At 35.9% G+C, this 18,297-nt stretch overlaps 1 protein-coding gene across 1 annotated transcript in view; it reads left to right on the top strand.

Moving 5' to 3' along the window:
• phf1 (PHD finger protein 1) overlaps positions 1-18,297 on the top strand; it is a 33,030-nt gene that overhangs the window by 2,895 nt on the left and 11,838 nt on the right. The window contains exons 4-11 of the mRNA XM_030159187.1: positions 944-1,030; positions 4,257-4,351; positions 4,847-4,995; positions 8,226-8,321; positions 11,969-12,037; positions 12,683-12,806; positions 15,685-15,752; positions 16,347-16,478. Of these exons, the coding sequence (XP_030015047.1) occupies positions 944-1,030; positions 4,257-4,351; positions 4,847-4,995; positions 8,226-8,321; positions 11,969-12,037; positions 12,683-12,806; positions 15,685-15,752; positions 16,347-16,478 (820 nt within the window). The remainder of the gene's footprint in view (positions 1-943; positions 1,031-4,256; positions 4,352-4,846; positions 4,996-8,225; positions 8,322-11,968; positions 12,038-12,682; positions 12,807-15,684; positions 15,753-16,346; positions 16,479-18,297) is intronic.

Raw genomic sequence — 18,297 nt, 5'->3', positions numbered from 1 at the left:
AATTGTCCAGTTAATTGATACATCTTTTTAAAATAGTGAAAATTGAAATTGGAATTCTTTGAATATCAACTAACCAACACCTGTGTGATCTGTCTTGTCCAGGACACTCTTGACAAAGAGATTTTTAATCTCAATGAGTTGTTTTCCTGGTTAAATGTAGGTTAAAAAAAAAGAAAAGAAAAAAAGAAGAGATGCAGCTGATAGTTCAGAGAAGATAAAACGATGAAACCTCTGTAAATGGGAGCTACAATTAAATTTCTCATTGCCAATTTCTAGATAAATCAACTGATAAATATTTCCAAAAATAAAGCAAACATCCGGATTTAACTGACTATAAGACAAAGAGAAGCAGGTGATATTTACATTTGAAATATAAAAACTAGGAAATTTGTCACAGAAACTATTAATTATCATAGAAATTCTGTAGGTTAAGTGGTCAATCTGTGCAGTTCTTACTATTCTTTTAAGGATTTATTTGAATGTTTTTTTGACCTTTGAGGCAGGATCCTGACCCGCTTTGATTACAAAAACCACTTATCCAGCTTCTTCTCACTTATTTTTGTCAACTGGGAAAAGCTAAAAATAAATTAGAGTCACAGTATTCTGACGGGGGCCCGTTTGGAAGTAACTGGTGTATTAAGAGTCTACTTATGAATTTATTAGACTAATGACTCCTCAGGGCAATGGCGCCCCCACTCTGCATGTCATCAAGGAAAGGGGAAGTTAGATGCTTGTTAGGGCCAGACTGAATATCCGCCCGTCAAATGAAGTGAAATCTTAAAGGGTGCAGGAGACACTGAAATCAATGAGGTGGCAAGGATGTGAATCAATATACATAAATTAATGCTGTTGACTGCCCTGTCTCCCTTTTCTCACTTTTTCTGTGGCTCTACTCTCGTCCACTGCCTCTCTACCTCTCTCTGTCTTCCTCTGTTTGCCTCAGTCGCTGCTGGAGTGGAAGAAGTTTGCTGTATTTGTGATGCCCCGCCTCTTAAAGAACCACTCATAAATTGTCTTAAATGTCGCCACGGTAAGGAAGCATGCCTCATCATGCACTGTCAAACAGTCGGTCTCCAACACTTCTCACACTGACCTTGAAGATTCGACACCGTATGGTAAATAACAGGGAAAGCATATGACAGACGTGATAGATATGAGTTGTTATAATACCTGCATCCTGACAAGAAGGAAATGAATGAGGTATCTGCAGACAAACATAAATACCACCAAATATCTTTTCTTGGAATATTTACATTTTTTAGACTGCAAGAAAAAAATACACAAAAAATAATATCTGTAAAGAAAAATGTTGCACTGCATATTTTCTTCCGCTTGAATTGTCATCTAGTGTTTACTTCTGCTCAATTCACTTTAATATTCAATTCAATTCAACATTTTGTTATTTGTACATTTTTCCATTTTCCAGTGTCTCCCAGAATTAACTGTAGCTGTGTTCATTCAGCACATTTTGAAATAAGTACTAGAATATGTGAATGTGAACAGCAACATTTAGAAAAACATCTGCTCACGTAATGTGATTTCACCCTTTTTTGTCCAGAGGTTACAGATTTGTTTCAGTTCTAATGTGAAGTTTGTGTTGGATTTGGGTTTATTGAGTTGGATGCTGTTTTTGTTGATGTTTGCTGTCTTTCAAAGCCATGATAGAAGCTTGTTCCCTGATTTCCATGTAGACAACTTGGAAATAACTGTAAATAACTGAGATTTTTGTCCAACCAATTCCTCAGACACTATTCACCTGATTCTTTTCAAATTCACACACATGTTCATCACTCTCTCAATTTTTGCGTTTTTTTTTTTTTTTTTTTTTTTTAATTTTTTAAAAGATTTTGAAAAGGTCAGGACAGGCAAAGGGTTGTGTGACTGGGTGGGGGTATTAATAAACTTACTTTTTCACTTTTTTTTTTTTTTGCGTTTTTATGTTTTCTGAGAGGTCAGCTGACAGTTTTATGGAAATGAGCTACTCATACACAAACATGGCTGTTTACTGGTGCTGGATTTGATGCCAGTGTCAGAATAAAGGATTCTGTTGGGTTTCTGTAAATTGACTTAGAGTCTGGTTTTGACCAACTCTATATATAAAATGTCAAGAGATAACTTTTTTTTGTGATCTGGCACTATATAAATAAAATTTTGATTGATTGAGTGATTTAATTGGTTTTCCCCTGTAAGTCGCTTTGGAAAAAAGCGTCTGCCAAATGCGTAAACATAAACATAAACATAAAACTGCTCAAAAAGATGTTGACAATAAGCCTGTTTACATGCACACCAATATCAATCAAAGTTTATTTATATAGCACTTTACAACAACATGAAGAAGACCAAAGTGCTTTACATTTAAAAGCATGGTTAAATTATGAGATAGAAACAATTTAGTCAAATACCATAAATATGCATAAAACAATTGGACACAACACACAGTGATAAAAAAGACCACAGATTAAAACCTAATAGTGTCTCAGTGCTAAGGGTTAAAAGCCAGTCTAAACAGGTGTGTCTTTAATCAGGACTTAAACTGCGGCAGGTCAGTGAGGACTCGTAAGTCGGGGGCAGCGAGTTCCACAGTTTTGGTGTTTATACTCTGATCATTATGTGATTTCTGGAGTTATCAGATTATTCAAGTGACCATATAAACAGTATAATCTGATCTGTTTTATCAGATAACGGTAGTAATCTGATTATGAGAAATCAGATTAACACATCTGGATTTCTCCCCAATACTCCGATATCTTCCTGCATGTATACAGGTTCATCTGATTTATTTAGTTCTTTTACATCTGCACATGTGTAAACACAATTGAAATAATAGAAAATGGAAGTTATGTAGGCAAACATGAGGCGTGAAGACAAAAACAGGAAGTTTAAGTCTACTATCACTATGTATGTACGTACTCCAAAATAAATCTGATAATGGACTGGAGCGTCTAAACCAAGGTTTTTCGAGTATCACATTTCTTAAGTGCATGTAAATACATAGATCTGATTATTACAATTTTCTGATTACTCCCAGTTACGGGACTTTAATGGTCACGTAAACAGGCTCAATGATAGGACCAAATTTGCTTTTGTAGGAAAGATATTAAGTAGGTGTTCTGGAACTTTTTCAGTGCCAGACCAAAAACAAAATCTGATGTGTCCTAATGACCCAAACCTACAACAAAGCATCATGCACCGCTGATAAAGACCACAACAACATTCAAGTGAAATGTATTTATTTAACTATCAAAATGTATCTTGGCGGTAATCGAATGTACTGAGTGAAATGTGTTTCTCACCTCCTTTTAAAATATGTGCAGATGATTTTGCAGCACATTTAAATGCAAACATGTCCCTCTTTTTCAACTCCTGGAAAATTAGTTGATGGAGCATTCTAAAATATTTTACTCCAACTGGAAACCCAATAAAAGTTTGGTATCAATGCTGAATCTGGGTGAGGAAGAGAGAAAAAAACATGGTGCACAACAAAACTTCAAATGTCCACTGTAGTGTTTGCAGCACACAGGTTGATTTGGGCTACGTAGCTGTTCTGGACCGCATAAAACACAGGTATTCACTTAAAATGTCAAGCAGGAAGGGCAGGACTGAGGCATTAATGAGTCCTAAAGTGAATTTGGTACAATAGTGAACAATACTCCTGTCATGACTGCATGAATTTAAGCATAACATATACATTCAATCAATCATTAACCTGTTGGTAGTAAGAGTTCACCAAAGTCAGCACAGTTCATTGTTTGGGGGAAAAGTATTTTAAGCAAATATCATTGGCAACTCATCAAATTTTTGTTGAGATAGTTTCATTCAAAACTATCATTCGATTGTTAGAAGAAAAGTCAGGGACTGACCAGAGTCAGAAGGATTTATCCTCCAGGGATTGTGAATGTTTTGTGGTAATCCATTCAGCAGTTGCAGAGGTATGGCAGTGTGGACTAAAGTGGTGAGCCAACTAACCTGTAGGCATGGGTAGAAAAAAAACAACAACACAGAACAGCAGACAAGCACGAAATAGCAGCAAGATTTACTGGCATGTCTTCACAGTTCTGTCACCCAAACAGTCTGTTTGGAAGAAAAAGCAGACAAACCCTGCTCCCTGGATGCAAAATAGTATAGTAAACTGTTTTGCATGCTGCTGAAACAAACCAGCAGAGCACTAAACATGGTGCTGCTCTGCCATTATTGTCACTCCAGCTGTCTGTCTTATAAACACGAATTAAACGCTCTGCCTCCTCCTTCCATTACAGGTTATCATCCAGAGTGCCACACGCCAACCATCGAACCGGAAGCAGACAGCGACTCGTGGATATGTCGGCAATGTGTCTTTGCAGTTGCAACCAAGGTCAGGCTGCTAATCTGTTTGTCTCATACTCTGGGGAAAAACCTTCAATGTGTGATATGCTGGAAATCCAGGAGAATATACAGTGGATAATGGGTTTATTGGAGGCAAAAGCACACTAATTCGCTCAGTATTGACTTCAATATTAGATGTTCTACATTGTGTCCGAGAAATCATGGCGGATCAATAGTTATGAAGCTGAGAAACTATGCTGAAGTTGAGAGGAGTGTGTTTAAAGTCAATCAATCACATGTGCTCCAGTTCTGTAGATATGAGATGAGAAAGCACCCAGTTAATTGTCAATCGCTCAATGTCCATATCTCATTGTCCAGACTTCCGCTGTCTTGGACACTATCTCTCACAACTGACCTACAATAAAATGAGACGGATTGCCTTCTCTCTTTCCAATATGATCCGTCTCCCTTGTTGCTCTGACATGACAGCAACTGGAGTCGGGTCACCGACCAATCAGCTCTGTCCTAAAATTGTGTTTTTCAGAGAGGAGGGGCCCTCAAGCGGGGACGATTTGCCAGACTCATGCAGTTTATGAAACTCCGGCTTCCCTATCAACTGTCATCTTTAGACTGGGACCCGCAGCATCTGACCAATCAACAACAGTGTTACTGCTACTGTGCCGGACCAGGAGAGTGAGTGACACTGCAGAGGCTCATTTAACACCAGCTTTGCTGCCCTTGGATGTCCTTAAATATTAAACATTTTCTCTAAAGTCAGATTACATTTGTGCCATAGTGTGGATGATTGGCAGATTGCATGCAGTATATCGCCTTTAAATAGATGCTGCAGGGGTGACATGTTTTTGTTGGATAACCCAAAGGTTTTCATTGCATGGTTTCCAGTGGCTTTTGGGTTACTGCAGAAAATAACGTCCATATAGCAGTAATAGATAGTTACAGATTTTGTTTCGCAAGAGGCTAAAGAATATCTACACCATAGCCTCATGATTCTAGCATGAAGCTATTTAACTTTCCTGGTAACTTCAGTAAATTCACTGAGTAAATGTATTCACAAATGTGGGATATATTGGTAATTTCATCCTAGAACAAAATGTGAAAGTCTCTGAACATCATCCATTGGTTTTTGTACTGCTGTTGTGAAGGCAGGAGTGTATGCATTGGCTGTGTGAAAATGGCTTTTTGTGGCCACAAAAGACAAATATTTGGACAAAAGGCTCAAAGCAGGGAAAGAACAAAGGGTGACGGGAGGTTTACTGACACAATAGTCATTTGTTTAACTAAATCATCTAACAGTCTTATTAGTGGAACTTACAGTTCAGGAAAAAAATATTTTGTTCAATTAATAGAAGCTCCACAAGCTAATCTCCATAAGGGACTGAACTGTCAGTTATACCAATCATCACCCATCACTGCAGATATCAAAGACTTCTATTAGTGCTAAAATCTCAATAAAACAGGAATATTTTCCAAAAGTATCGCCAGTATCACCGTCATACACTCATTAGAGGCCAGACAAAACAAATGAATCCTCTAAGACTCCTGCAAAAATATACTGTCATAGGTTTCCCATTGTGAAGGTCAATGGAAGTCAAATGATGCCAGGTGTGTTTGGAGCACCCTCTAGTGGTCGTCAGTCATATTATTAGACTTGTTTTTAGCTTACTGGCTGACAGGCCATAAGCTATTGTCGTCATGTGGCGTCCGTCGGCGTCGTCTGTTACAAAATCTTCAATCGTCTTCTTCTCCAAAACTACAATTCCGATTAACTTCAAACTTGGTATACAGCTTCTTTATGATGATGTCAACAAAAGTTTGTGAAATTATTTGGATCCGGATCTGATTCTGGATTTGGTGCGACTTTGAAAAATTTCCCCATTATAACAGATAGGAAGTGCATCGATGCAATAACTCAGTAAATAAAAATGATATCAAGTGTAAATTTCTACAGTACAGCTGTGATGGGGAGATGACCAAAACATAATGGCCACATGCTGATCAGGATCTTTTGGATCTGGGAACTTACGGAAAATTTAACATGGGCTCTTATGGGGAAAAAATTTCAATCGTCTGTTTCTCTGAGACTACAGTTCTGATTGACTTCAAACTGGGTATACAGCTTCTTTTTCATGATGTCAATGCAAATTAACAATGAAATGCAATGAAATTATTTCAATCCGGATCTGATTCTGGATTTGGTGCGAATTTGAAAAATTTTCCCATTATAACAGATAGGAAGTGGATTGATACAATAAATCAGTAAGTATCAGTGATATCAAGTTGGAATTTCAATTTTTTACAGATCTGATTGGAATATGACCAAAACATGGGCTCTTTCTGTAATACAAATACACATAACTGGGTGATAATAAATGGCATCTGGATACATTTCCCAAAGCTTTTAATTTGGCCGGTAAGCTACAGGGCCATTGGTCCTATTTTTTGGCTTCATGGTCTTGCTTATTCCAGAGGAAAAAATGACTCAAGTTCTCTTGTTGAAATGAGTGCACAGACTGTGCATAGATGTAAACGACAGACACAGTCTTTATCTTATAGATGGAGTTAACTCACATCAGCAAACAGCACAAACTGCTAACACAACTGTTAGCACTGGGCATGACCACATCTGACATATTGAACCTTTAAGACACAAAAAAGATTCAGAATTTACCCTCACCTGAAAGGCTGCATTCGCTTGCATTTTACAGAACAGAACAAAACCTTTATCTAGTCCCTATTTCAGGCATCGAACTAAAACCCATTAAAAACACATTTCTGAGTTTTATGCTGCCAGGAAATCTAATCATTTATTTTTACCTGCTCTCAGTGACATAAAATTAAAACTTGATTTATGCCACGAGAAAGACAATCTCCTGATATATATATTTTTTTATTAGTTTGGCATTTTTTAGAAAATTTGTCAAACTTTTTCTAGTTGCTACAACTGAAATGTGGTGATTGGACACTTTTTTGTCACATCTGATATTAACCCATAAAGACCCAAACATCAAACATCAACCAAAACCATCTACTGATCTAAACCATTTAATACCTGTTGATCCATAAATCCTATAAATACATGTGAATACTTGGTGTCAGATACAGTTTGTCATCTTTTCATGGTCATCAGATATGATTCATTTGGACGTTCAGAGGCTTTGTAGTACACAATGATTCAACAACATTGACATTGATTCCCCAGTAAAACCCATGGAGCTGGATCAATGACAGTGGATGGACACACTTGGTTTATGTTCAGTTAATGATATCTTTGCTGAAAAAGTCACTTTTTCTTCAGTTTTCTCTATCGCTGATGCAATTTCCTTCAACTCAATTGAGGGTTATTATAAAAAATAAAAAAAAAGTTAAAAAAAGCTCAGTTCTGGGCTTGTATGAACATCTACATGATCAGTGAATTAAATATGAGATAAACAATATTTTTCACTGAAAAAATGCAAAGTAAAGAGGATAATATTACAATAAATGGTGATAAATAATGTATGAAAGATTAAATATTGAGAAAAATTTATTTGGTAACTGACACAAAAGTAACTCAGGGTCTTTATGGGTTAAAATGAATATTTTGGATTGATGGTTGAATAAAAAAGCCATTTGGATTCATGCACTGGGGCGGAAGGAATTTATAAGAGGCATCAAAAACCACCAAAATAAACATTCATGTAATGAAATTAATTGTTCATAATGCAACAACAGTTCCAGTAGATATGAGATATATTTTAAATAACACTTGCATACTTGGCATACCTACATTTCTGTTTTACAGTGAATTGAATCTATTACTGCCACTGTCCAACCCTAAACTGTTATTTTGAATTAGGACATTCATCCATTCATACACGTGTCTGTGTGGGCTTTATTTTATTGTTTGCATGTTGCTGTTGCAGGTGGAATCTGAAGATGTTACAGTGTGGAAGCTGTGGTCAGTGGTTCCACGAGGCCTGCACACAGTGTCTAACCAAGCCATTACTGTATGGAGACAGGTATGTGACAGAGTATTTGAACACTCACAAACATCATTTTGACATTTGACAGTTAGACTCTGTGAGAGTGTTATGATCCCATAAACTGTGCTCTGTGAGAAATCCTCAGGCTTAAACATTTTTACACTTTATATACAGTTCCCAAATAAACTGAGCACTGAAGATTTACCAGGAAGAGTTCATCCCCTTTTACTGAAAACGTACATGAGCATTCATTTTAAGGAACAATACCAAAAGCATATGATGAAGCTGTGACGATGGACGGAGATGAAATTTAAGTCAAAGTTATTGTTCCACTAGACATTTGTTATATCAACTCTAAATTAATATCACTATATTAGTTTTAAATATTAAATTAAATATTCAGCTCTGTGATGAACTGGTGACATGTCCAGGGTGTACCCCGCTTCTGCCCATAAGTAGCTGGGATAGGCTCCAGTGACCCCCATGACCCTAGTAAGGATAAAGTGGGTTCAGATAATGAATGAATAGTTTTAAATACAGGATATAAAAAGTCAACTATTGTGATATTATGCATTAGGATGTACTATGGATTCTGTAAAACATGGTAATGTTTCATTTATTAGTTTATATTCAGAGGTTTTCACTGGTTCATTATGTGTTTAAAGCCACTGGATATCAGTCTACAGCCACTGGACAAAGTTCTTTTACACAGATTTTATGCATCTGCTGGTTGGCTCTTTACACTAAGACAATGTTTCATAAAATGTTCCTCAAAACAATTTATCACCTTCCTTACATCATTACAGTATATCAAAACTTATTGAAAAATAACCAGATTCTTGCAAATACAAACCCTACATTGTGTGTTGTTTTGTTTTGACTGTGCTTTATTCTGCTTCACATTTTTTATTTATTGTTTTATACATTTGTGCGATGCATACTCTGCAAATCACCTCTTTCTTCTTCACCCTTTATCTTCTTTTGGTCTCAAACTGCTTTTCCGTCATGAAACTTTTCCAACTGTAAGGGTTGTTTCTTTGTTTCAAGTAAAATTAAACAAAATATCTTGGGATTCTGGTTTGTTGTTGAACCAAAAAAGGCCATTTAAAGAAATCTTTCTGACTACTGGAAAATCGTAATTTTTTGACTCTTTTCTGATTTTTATGCGCAAATTATTAACACAATCAAGATGAAAATATATGTATTTTTTTGTTCTTACTTTTAAGTTATTAACTATCATTTAACTAAATCCATGATCATAGCCGGTACACTGATTTCTTTGTAAATAAATCAATGCATTTTTTCCTTCGTGCTCTTCCTTCAATCCTGAATATTTCCGTACATTTCTTCTGCTCCTCTACAGCTGCACCAGCAGTCCGTTTCTTTGAATCAAATAGAAAAGAACAAACGTCATTAATTAAATTGTTTACTTTGTAAAATGTCAGAAAATTTGGAAAAGCAAACTAATATTTTTTCAGTCACTGAAATTGTTTTTGTAGTCTCAAAAACAAACCAAAAGTGTTGATTTTACTGTGGTAGAATACAAATGAAAAAAATAATTCCTTACATGTAATTAGCCTTCAAATATTATTCGTTTTTTAATAAATAAATCAGTCATTTGATTTTGACAAATGACGTTGATTTGTTTTTCTTTGTGCTGCCAAGTTGATTAATAATTTCATCAGTATACCTGCTTGTGATTAAGATAATCAGTTGGTGACATGTTCTTGACAGCTTCACTTGTCAGAGAAGGGCCTTAATTGGTTTAAGACTAAATCAGTAGAGTGCATGTTAATGTACTCACTGACTCGTGTTACAAGGACAAGAGCTCGTCACTTATTTAGAGTCAAGGAAAGCTGAGAGACAGCAGAGCAGACACCTCCCAAAGTCTGCAAGTACAGCGGAGTTCAGATATGATGCACGCTGACTCTGATAGGCTTTGCATCTCATGCGTGTAATAAAACGTATCCATCCATTAAGCTATTATTGTCATTAACCATCTGTGTTAGCCGTCTGGGTGTTACACCCACCCTGACACCGTGTTATTGCAGAACCTGTCTGAGTGTGGAGAAAAAAATGGGAGGGATTAGATTTAGATTGACAGTCAGGCAGAGCGAGGCCGGATTGGTACAACATCTGCTGAGCAGGTGATGGAGGAAGAGTGAAGACTGAATTCATAGTTGGAATAGTAAACGTGTGCTGCCGTCAAACTGTGTCCGTGCTCCATCTTTCCCTGTGACCTTCAGCCAACACATGCATACATATAGAGAATAGATGCACACTCTTCTGTTATGATAGAGCTCAGGGTCGTGGAAAACACTGTATTTTACACTCAAACTTTGAGACGTGTATTATATTTTAAAGCTCAGGTTTGTTTATTCTAGGAGATCTGCTGCTTTTTTATGACTGTAAGACCTTTCAATAATTTTAGCTCAGCTAATTGTATTTAGTAGGTTTAGATTTTATTTAGATTTTTGATTGTATTTAACATATTTTTATTGTATTTACCATTACTCGTCTGTTTTTATCTTATTGTCCCTCATATTATGATGTGTGGTTGTGCAAAATGAACAAATTCTCTTCATCTCATAAAGGTATCATATAGTATCGGTAAATAATGGCTGATGGGTAAATGATTCAAAGGATAAAAATCACCCTCATCTATAATTTGTATAGTTAGTAAGACGGTCTTGGCTGATTAATAGGCTATTGTCTTTTTCTTACTTTGAACTATTGTTATTATATCGGCCTTAAAACATCCATTAACAGTCAGCCTATGGTTCATGTCCACATATTCAATATATTCAATCAATGAACCATTTTTGTAAAATAACTACATAGAAAGGACTATTTTATATTACATTTTAAATTAAAGTGTGTACTTGACAAATAAAAAGTACCCACTCATTTTTTTTTTCTTCTTTTAAAAGTTCCCACTCATTTTTATTTTTCTTCTTTTAAGAATATTTGTACTTGATTTTCAATTAAGCAAAATGCTAAATATTTATATATAAAATATAAAAAGGTACAGTAAAAAGACTTTTGTGCACAAAGTAAATATACTGACTGGTGTTACATTTTGGCAGGAAACAAAACTAAATACAGGACTATTATATATAATATACTGTATAGATACTGTAGAATATACAGATAAATAAATATGAACCTGGAACAAGTTTAAACCAACATTATGATAAGTTTCACAACAAAAACATTTGCCAAATGATGAAACTTTATGTAGTATGAATTGATGTTGTTGAACACGTTTTGGTATTTATTGTCCATTTACGTCCATGTTTTTGTTGCTCATTTTTCCCTTGAACATCAGCGACAGAACTTAAAGGGTTTATTCCTATGACGTTAATTAAGATGAACAAAATTCAAATTGTAATTGCCATAAATGTGTCTAGACTGTACAAATGACAAAGGAGACACTGAAAAGTTTCCTACCATAAAACAGAAAACACTGACCTGAATCTGAGATGAAATCATCAAAAGTGTGTAAGGCAATAAAACAGTTCAGACCATACAGTGAAGAAACAAACACTAAAGCTTTTAGTTTGACCAAACACATTAACTCCCAGGTGATGCTGACTTGGAACCTACACGACAAACACTCAAAAATACGTTTTATGCTCGCCGGTTTTGTCTCATTGCATGTTTTTGTCTTGTGTTTGTCTTAGGTTTTATCAGTTCGAGTGCTCAGTTTGCACAAAGGGACCAGAGACCATCCAAAGACTACCCATGACCTGGTGATGTTAACAGCTTTATTATAGACGTTTCCAATACCTTACTAGTTATTTAACAACTATTATTGTTTAATTAGTATCTAATGGTTACTCTCTGATTGCTTTCTTGATTTTTGTATGAAATGTTGAAGGATAAAATGGTAATGGTACTGGTAAGATGCCTGTCAGAAGTACAAAGAATGTTAAAATGCCAAACCAAAAGATTCTGAATTTACTCTCATATACAGCAAAAGATGAAATTTGTCAACTTTAAAAAGTAGGAACCACCTCCTCCTTGGCTTTATTATTTTAAAATATGTTTAAACAACTACTCAGTTACAAAAATGACTCACTAATAGTCAACTCACTGTTTCAACTTGATGAAAATTATTGCTAATTCTTACTTTTTGTTCTTTTTGTGAGTGTTTTCAGTGATTGTCAGTACTAGTCTTTGCTTATTTGGGATAAAGTGTCAAAAGTGACTTAGTGCAGACTTATTAAAATGTACAGTCTGAAGGTAGACCAAAGAATGAAGTGCAAAAAGAAATTAGTTTGAAATGTTTTGAATGTCAAAACCAATCAGAGAATCTATTTTAATTTCAAGGATGATCGTCTGCTGTGCATGTTAACCTGCTTGGTGTCTTCTCCTTCTTTGAATCTGAAATGCAGGGTGGATTTGGCTCATTTGGTCCTCTACCATCTCTCTCTGTGCTGCAAGAGGAAATACTTTGATTTTGACCATGAAATCCTGTCCTTCACCAATGAGAATTGGGACTCATTGCTCCTAGGCGCGGTATTGATATTTCCCCGTTTAAGCACCATGATGAAATGATGTGAAATGCTACCAGCCTTTTCTGCATTTGAGACTTAAAGCCTATTAATGACCCATTAAAGTAAGATTTAAATTAAAAAGTAAAACTTTTGTGTCGGGTTCAAGGAAAACAGCGCTAAAAAAAAAAAACATCCAGGACAGTCTGACCGACCTCTTAAAACAAAACATTGACACATCAGGACACTAAGTGTAAAGTGGTTTTAAACTGGTCTGGTTTCAAGTCGAAAGTTGCCTCCAGAGAATTAAAGCGGTGATAAAAGTAAGTGTGACTGCTTTGAGGTTGTAAGTTCTCTGTTGTTTTTTTTTTTTGTTAATTAGGGTAATGTTGGCTCCCTGTTGTCTCTCTTCATTATTATCATTCATTCCAGTGATATGGATTAAGTTGAAGGCAAAGCAAAGGTGAAGTTTTAACAAAAGACAATAAGGTCTGAAAATGAAACTTGTGAACCATAAGGGGGCGCGAGTCTCATTGAATAACTCGACAAACGCACATTGGCATATTCAGATACTTTATATCCCATTAACATGCTCCTTTTATGGAGCTGCATCTGCTGATGTAGGCCATGCCATTTGTACCTATAAAATATGCAAAACCCACTTCCTCATATTTGTCTGTGGGTTTCTGACTTAGAGCCACAAATGTGGTGGCAGATGATTCTTCAGATTGTCATCATTAAAAGTTGTTATGCACACTTTTAGTGTTTATTTGTGAGTTACACGACTTCAGCTGTTTATTGCATTGTTTCATTTTTAGATAAAATAGTGTAACTAAGTAGCTGTGAAATACGGACCTAAAAACTTGGGTTTGACATCAAGTTTGTATGTAGGCAGTGTGATAATAATAATGATGCACAGCAGTACATATACAGTTTAGAGCAGGCGTTGGACGTCTTCACTGATCAAGAATCACACTGATATTTATTTGCACAGGAAAAATGCTTAAAATGTGAGGAGCTTTGTAGAAGCAGTCACACTGAGAGAACACTGGCATCTTAAATTTCTGACACATTAGGATGTGCATTTTTTTTAGATCAAGACATGAGAATAACTGGTTTGAGTCTTTCTCAGTGTGATGTATGACCTCAGTTTTAAAGCCACAACCTAAAATATTACCATGCTTTATCATGTTAAAATTGTACAGTGTATATGTGAGGTTTACGCACGTGTCAAGTGAGAGTATTAGAGGGTGTTAAAGGTTTTCTATTTTAAATACGTAACACTGGTCTACAAGTAAAATGCTGCCAGAATAAAAGTAGTGAAATTTTCCCCCGTGTGAGTCACTGATAAAAAAAAATCAAGTCAAAAATGCTGGATGGCTGAAGTTTCCAAGATACAGTCTTGGGTCAAACTGTGAAATTTAAGAATTTATGAGAGAATGGGTTTTACTGAAAAGGAATAGTAGTCTCAGAACTACCAGATCTACTTCAAAACACTGTCTTCACATTATAATACATTCACTGTACAGGTTCTATCGAGTGGAAGATTCATAAATCTATTGTATAAATGTACATAAACCAATATGTGTAATAACATTTTATCATATACCATGACAACATCAGTAAACCAGCACTTTTGTCATTTGTTTTCCAGTTAATCTTATTGAAATATGTAACATTTAGCACATTTAATCTTGGAGGCAGATCATTTAAAAAAACAAATTGTAGACCAGTGTAATTTTCAATCAGTCAAATTTTATATAACAAACGTGTCATGACACTTTACATTTAGAGCTGGTCTAAACCAGACTATTTAGGCCAATTCACAGACACCAACACAATCCTGCAGGGGCAAACACTTAGTGACAGTGGAAGGAAAAACTTCCTTTAACAGACAGAAACCTGGAACAGACCCTGACTGGAGGATGGATGACTGAAGGAAGAGAAAGAGAGAGATTGGGGGGAAGGGGGGGAGGGAGGGGGGGGCATGGATACACAGCAAACTGAACTATAACTATTAAAAAAACTAGAACTGCTGTTACTAGTATAACTACCAGTAACTAGTACAAATACCCATAACTGCTGTCAACACTCCAAATACAAGCAGTACCAGTGGATATACTACTACTGCAATTGTTAGTACCGATAATAGAGACCTCTACCGTCTATGGAACTATATAAGAAGCACTATTATCCTGTTTTCCAACTTTACATATGCACATAGCATAAAACAAGCTTAAATTAAAAAAAAAAAAAAGTAAATCAGTAAAATAGTGGCGGTGGATGTTTGAAACTGTGTCATAAAAACATGGGGAGATGAAGGCTGTAGCATTTGTGTTCCCATTCTGTTGATGACCTTAGCTCACCTGAACACCTGTAGACTTCAGACAGTATGTTTATCCCTTTGCAGGGTTTTATGTACGTGTCGCATATAGAAATAACCATATATCCATGTATCTATCACAAATTTTGCTGTATAACCCGCCACTTAACTTTCAAGTATTCATGGGTTTCTCATATGAAGGCAGAACTGCTAACATAGGCCATGGCATTTCTGGCAATTTTTTCTTGCAAAATTATTATTTTTTTTAAGTTATCCATGAATTTTCCATTCAATAGACTTGATAAATGGGACCAGGTCTCAGCTTCATTTGGGTTACCATTTCTTTGGGTTTTGAGTTCCATGGGTTTTTTGAACCCTAATACAATTACTAGTTTTTTTAAATGATAATTTAAAATGTTTTGTTTGTCCTGGGATCTGTCTTGACATTACTGTGGGTTTTTTCAAAGCGACGCCAAGTAGTTTGTCAAATAGCGATTATTTTTGTCAGAGACGGTGGAAGAAAATTGGCCGTCCGCTGTGTAAACACTACTTTGATTTTTCATTCCTGTCTGTCCTCCAGCTCTCTGACACGCCAAGGCAAGACCGCTGTCACAATCTCCTCAACGCTCTGAACTCCCACAAGGACAGGTAAGTCATCGCATATGATGAGAGGAATAAACACCAACCACACATGACTAGATTGATGAGTAGCACTCCATGAATAGAGGGATGCTTCTTAGTGCTCAGTAGTGTGTAACGTTGGACTCTCAGGCCGAAATGACACAGGAGACGTGTGAGTTTAAATAAAAGGGCAGAGAATCACAGCTTCCAATTAGACTAGATGGGATTGAACACTTGCAGGTGCTGCTGATGTTGCATTCATCCTAATATGGTGTTAGCAAGGACAATAATAACAATAAAGTGTGATTGCTTTCCACTTTATTCTCATTGAGTTTTACAAAAGAATCTTGCAGTGACAAAACTGCAAATTTCCAGAGGCAGAGTCTGCTCTAATTATGTGTAGTTAATTACAAAGTCGCTAGCTTTGAAATCTTCCTGCGTCTTCTTTTTAATCAGGAGAATATTTTGTTACACAAGTCAAAGTTCCTTATTAGCATCAAAGAGGTTTAATTAAAAAAAAAAAACTAAAAAAAACGCGTACACAAGAGGTGGTGATGTATTTTAAGAACCAACAACAGACACATATAACACATATAAGTTTCTTTGATGTGCTTCATCCAGGTTTGTCTCTGGTAAAGAGATCAAGAAGAAGAAGTGTCTCTTCGGTCTTCAGGTTCGAGCTCCGCCTCCACTGACGTCCGACTCGTCGCCTCTTATCACAGACCCACCTATCAACATCACGCACAGGAAAAGGTCAGAGTAAGGACGGCATCACTGTTATCTCACTGAGGGCTCTGGGTTCCTACTGGGCATTCAGTCATTACACAAAACAATTATCTTGGGAATCAAACGACTGAAAATAAGTCAGTAATTGTCTTAAATAGTTTAGTGTAAACCCCCCGTGTGCCTCCATGTGTACACCCTGTGTGCATGTGTCTGAAGATATTTAAAAGAGACTTAATTGAAAATCATTTCTGGCATTTAGCTGGCCCTTTTTGCATCTGAATTACAATGAAATCATTTGCAGGGAAGCAGCATTTTACTGGACTGAAGTAGAGCGGATGGTATGTTCCCTGTTTTTTTGTTTTTTGTTGTTTTTTTTCTAACTAAACCTTGTTATTGTTTGAAACACAGCTGCTGGCTTTGCATATATGAAAATAATTCTTCATGTTCAGTTATTCTCTAGGGCTCACCTAAATTTATGCAATTGTTTTTAAGTGTTTTTTAAGCAGCCAGCAGAAGGTACTATTCTAACTGGCTAGAAGCATTTCGCTAAAGACATAAGATACTAGTTGAACTGACTGAATGGTTTCAAAGCAAGAACTTTATCTGTTATTTTTCTAGGCAACTAAATGTGCTTAAGACAAGTAAAAGAAGCCTGATTTGAATACAAAGAGATGATGACAATATTAATTGTCGTTGTAAATCATTGTAAATCAATAATGCTCCGGCAAGTTCACATTTAATTCAATGTAAAGCATGTATACTTTTACTTTTAAAGGAGTGATATTTTTCTTTTTTTAAATTGAATTATGCATTTTCCAGCATTTCTCTGTTGTCTACATAAATTGTAAATGCTCTGCTTGGGTCTGAATTCTTCATTAATTCAACTCCATAGGTCTAACCTTTCAACCCTATTTCTGAGTAATGACACCAGAAAGGCTGTTTTGAGCGCTGGCCCTTTAAATGCAAATAAACTACTTCATGCTTCACTCCCTCCACATTGTTGGTTGTGCTGCTCTGTCCCATTCAACCAACAACTGAAAGTTTTAGGTAACTGGCTCGAAGTTCGGACATATTTTCAGTATTGACTACAACTGCTGCTGCTGACAAACAATTATGTCGTACTTAGAGAAATGTTCATCAGAAGTCTTGACCTTATATGTGCAAATGTCGTGATGTAACTAGTTTTAGATGTAACAAATTAAGCAGGAATAAAACGGGTTGTAGAAATCCACTCCATTTTTGCCAAAATTAATATAAACATAGCTTTGCAGCACCTGGAGCATTCAAATTCAAACTTTTTGAACTAGTAGGGTCTAAATCAGTGGTTCCCAACCTTTTTTGGCTCGTGACCCCATTTTAACATCAAAAATTTCTAGCGACCCCAGACATTTAAAACAGAGACATTTTTTTTGCTAAAATTAATTTGTTGTTGATCATATAATACTTTGCTGTACTATGTTACAAATAAACATTAATCTTAGACAACATTTAGACTATATAATGTATAAAATGCACCTCTTTGGTGTCTGCTTCTCAGTTTCTCTTGGACATGTCTTAGTGGGGCCAGGCGGGCAAAGAAATCTTTCCATTATCTGTTCAGTTCAATTTTCAGAGTGTGACTGTGTCCGGGCAGGTTGAAGCATAGTAAAGCACACGGTCACATGATCAGGTCAATCAAGATATGCCCTCTCAGATGTTATGTCCTGTATTTTATTTGAACTGGATTTTTATTAAGAAAAGTGTGTGGTGTTTTAATTATAATTAAATATATATTGAATCATTAAAACAGAATATTATTATTTTTTTGTTATGAATTACTAGAAATTTCAGATGACCCTATTTGAGT

This window comes from Sphaeramia orbicularis, chromosome 16, assembly GCF_902148855.1.
Source record: "Sphaeramia orbicularis chromosome 16, fSphaOr1.1, whole genome shotgun sequence".
Taxonomy (NCBI): domain Eukaryota; kingdom Metazoa; phylum Chordata; class Actinopteri; order Kurtiformes; family Apogonidae; genus Sphaeramia; species Sphaeramia orbicularis.
This window is presented reverse-complemented; position numbering and strand designations above follow the sequence as displayed.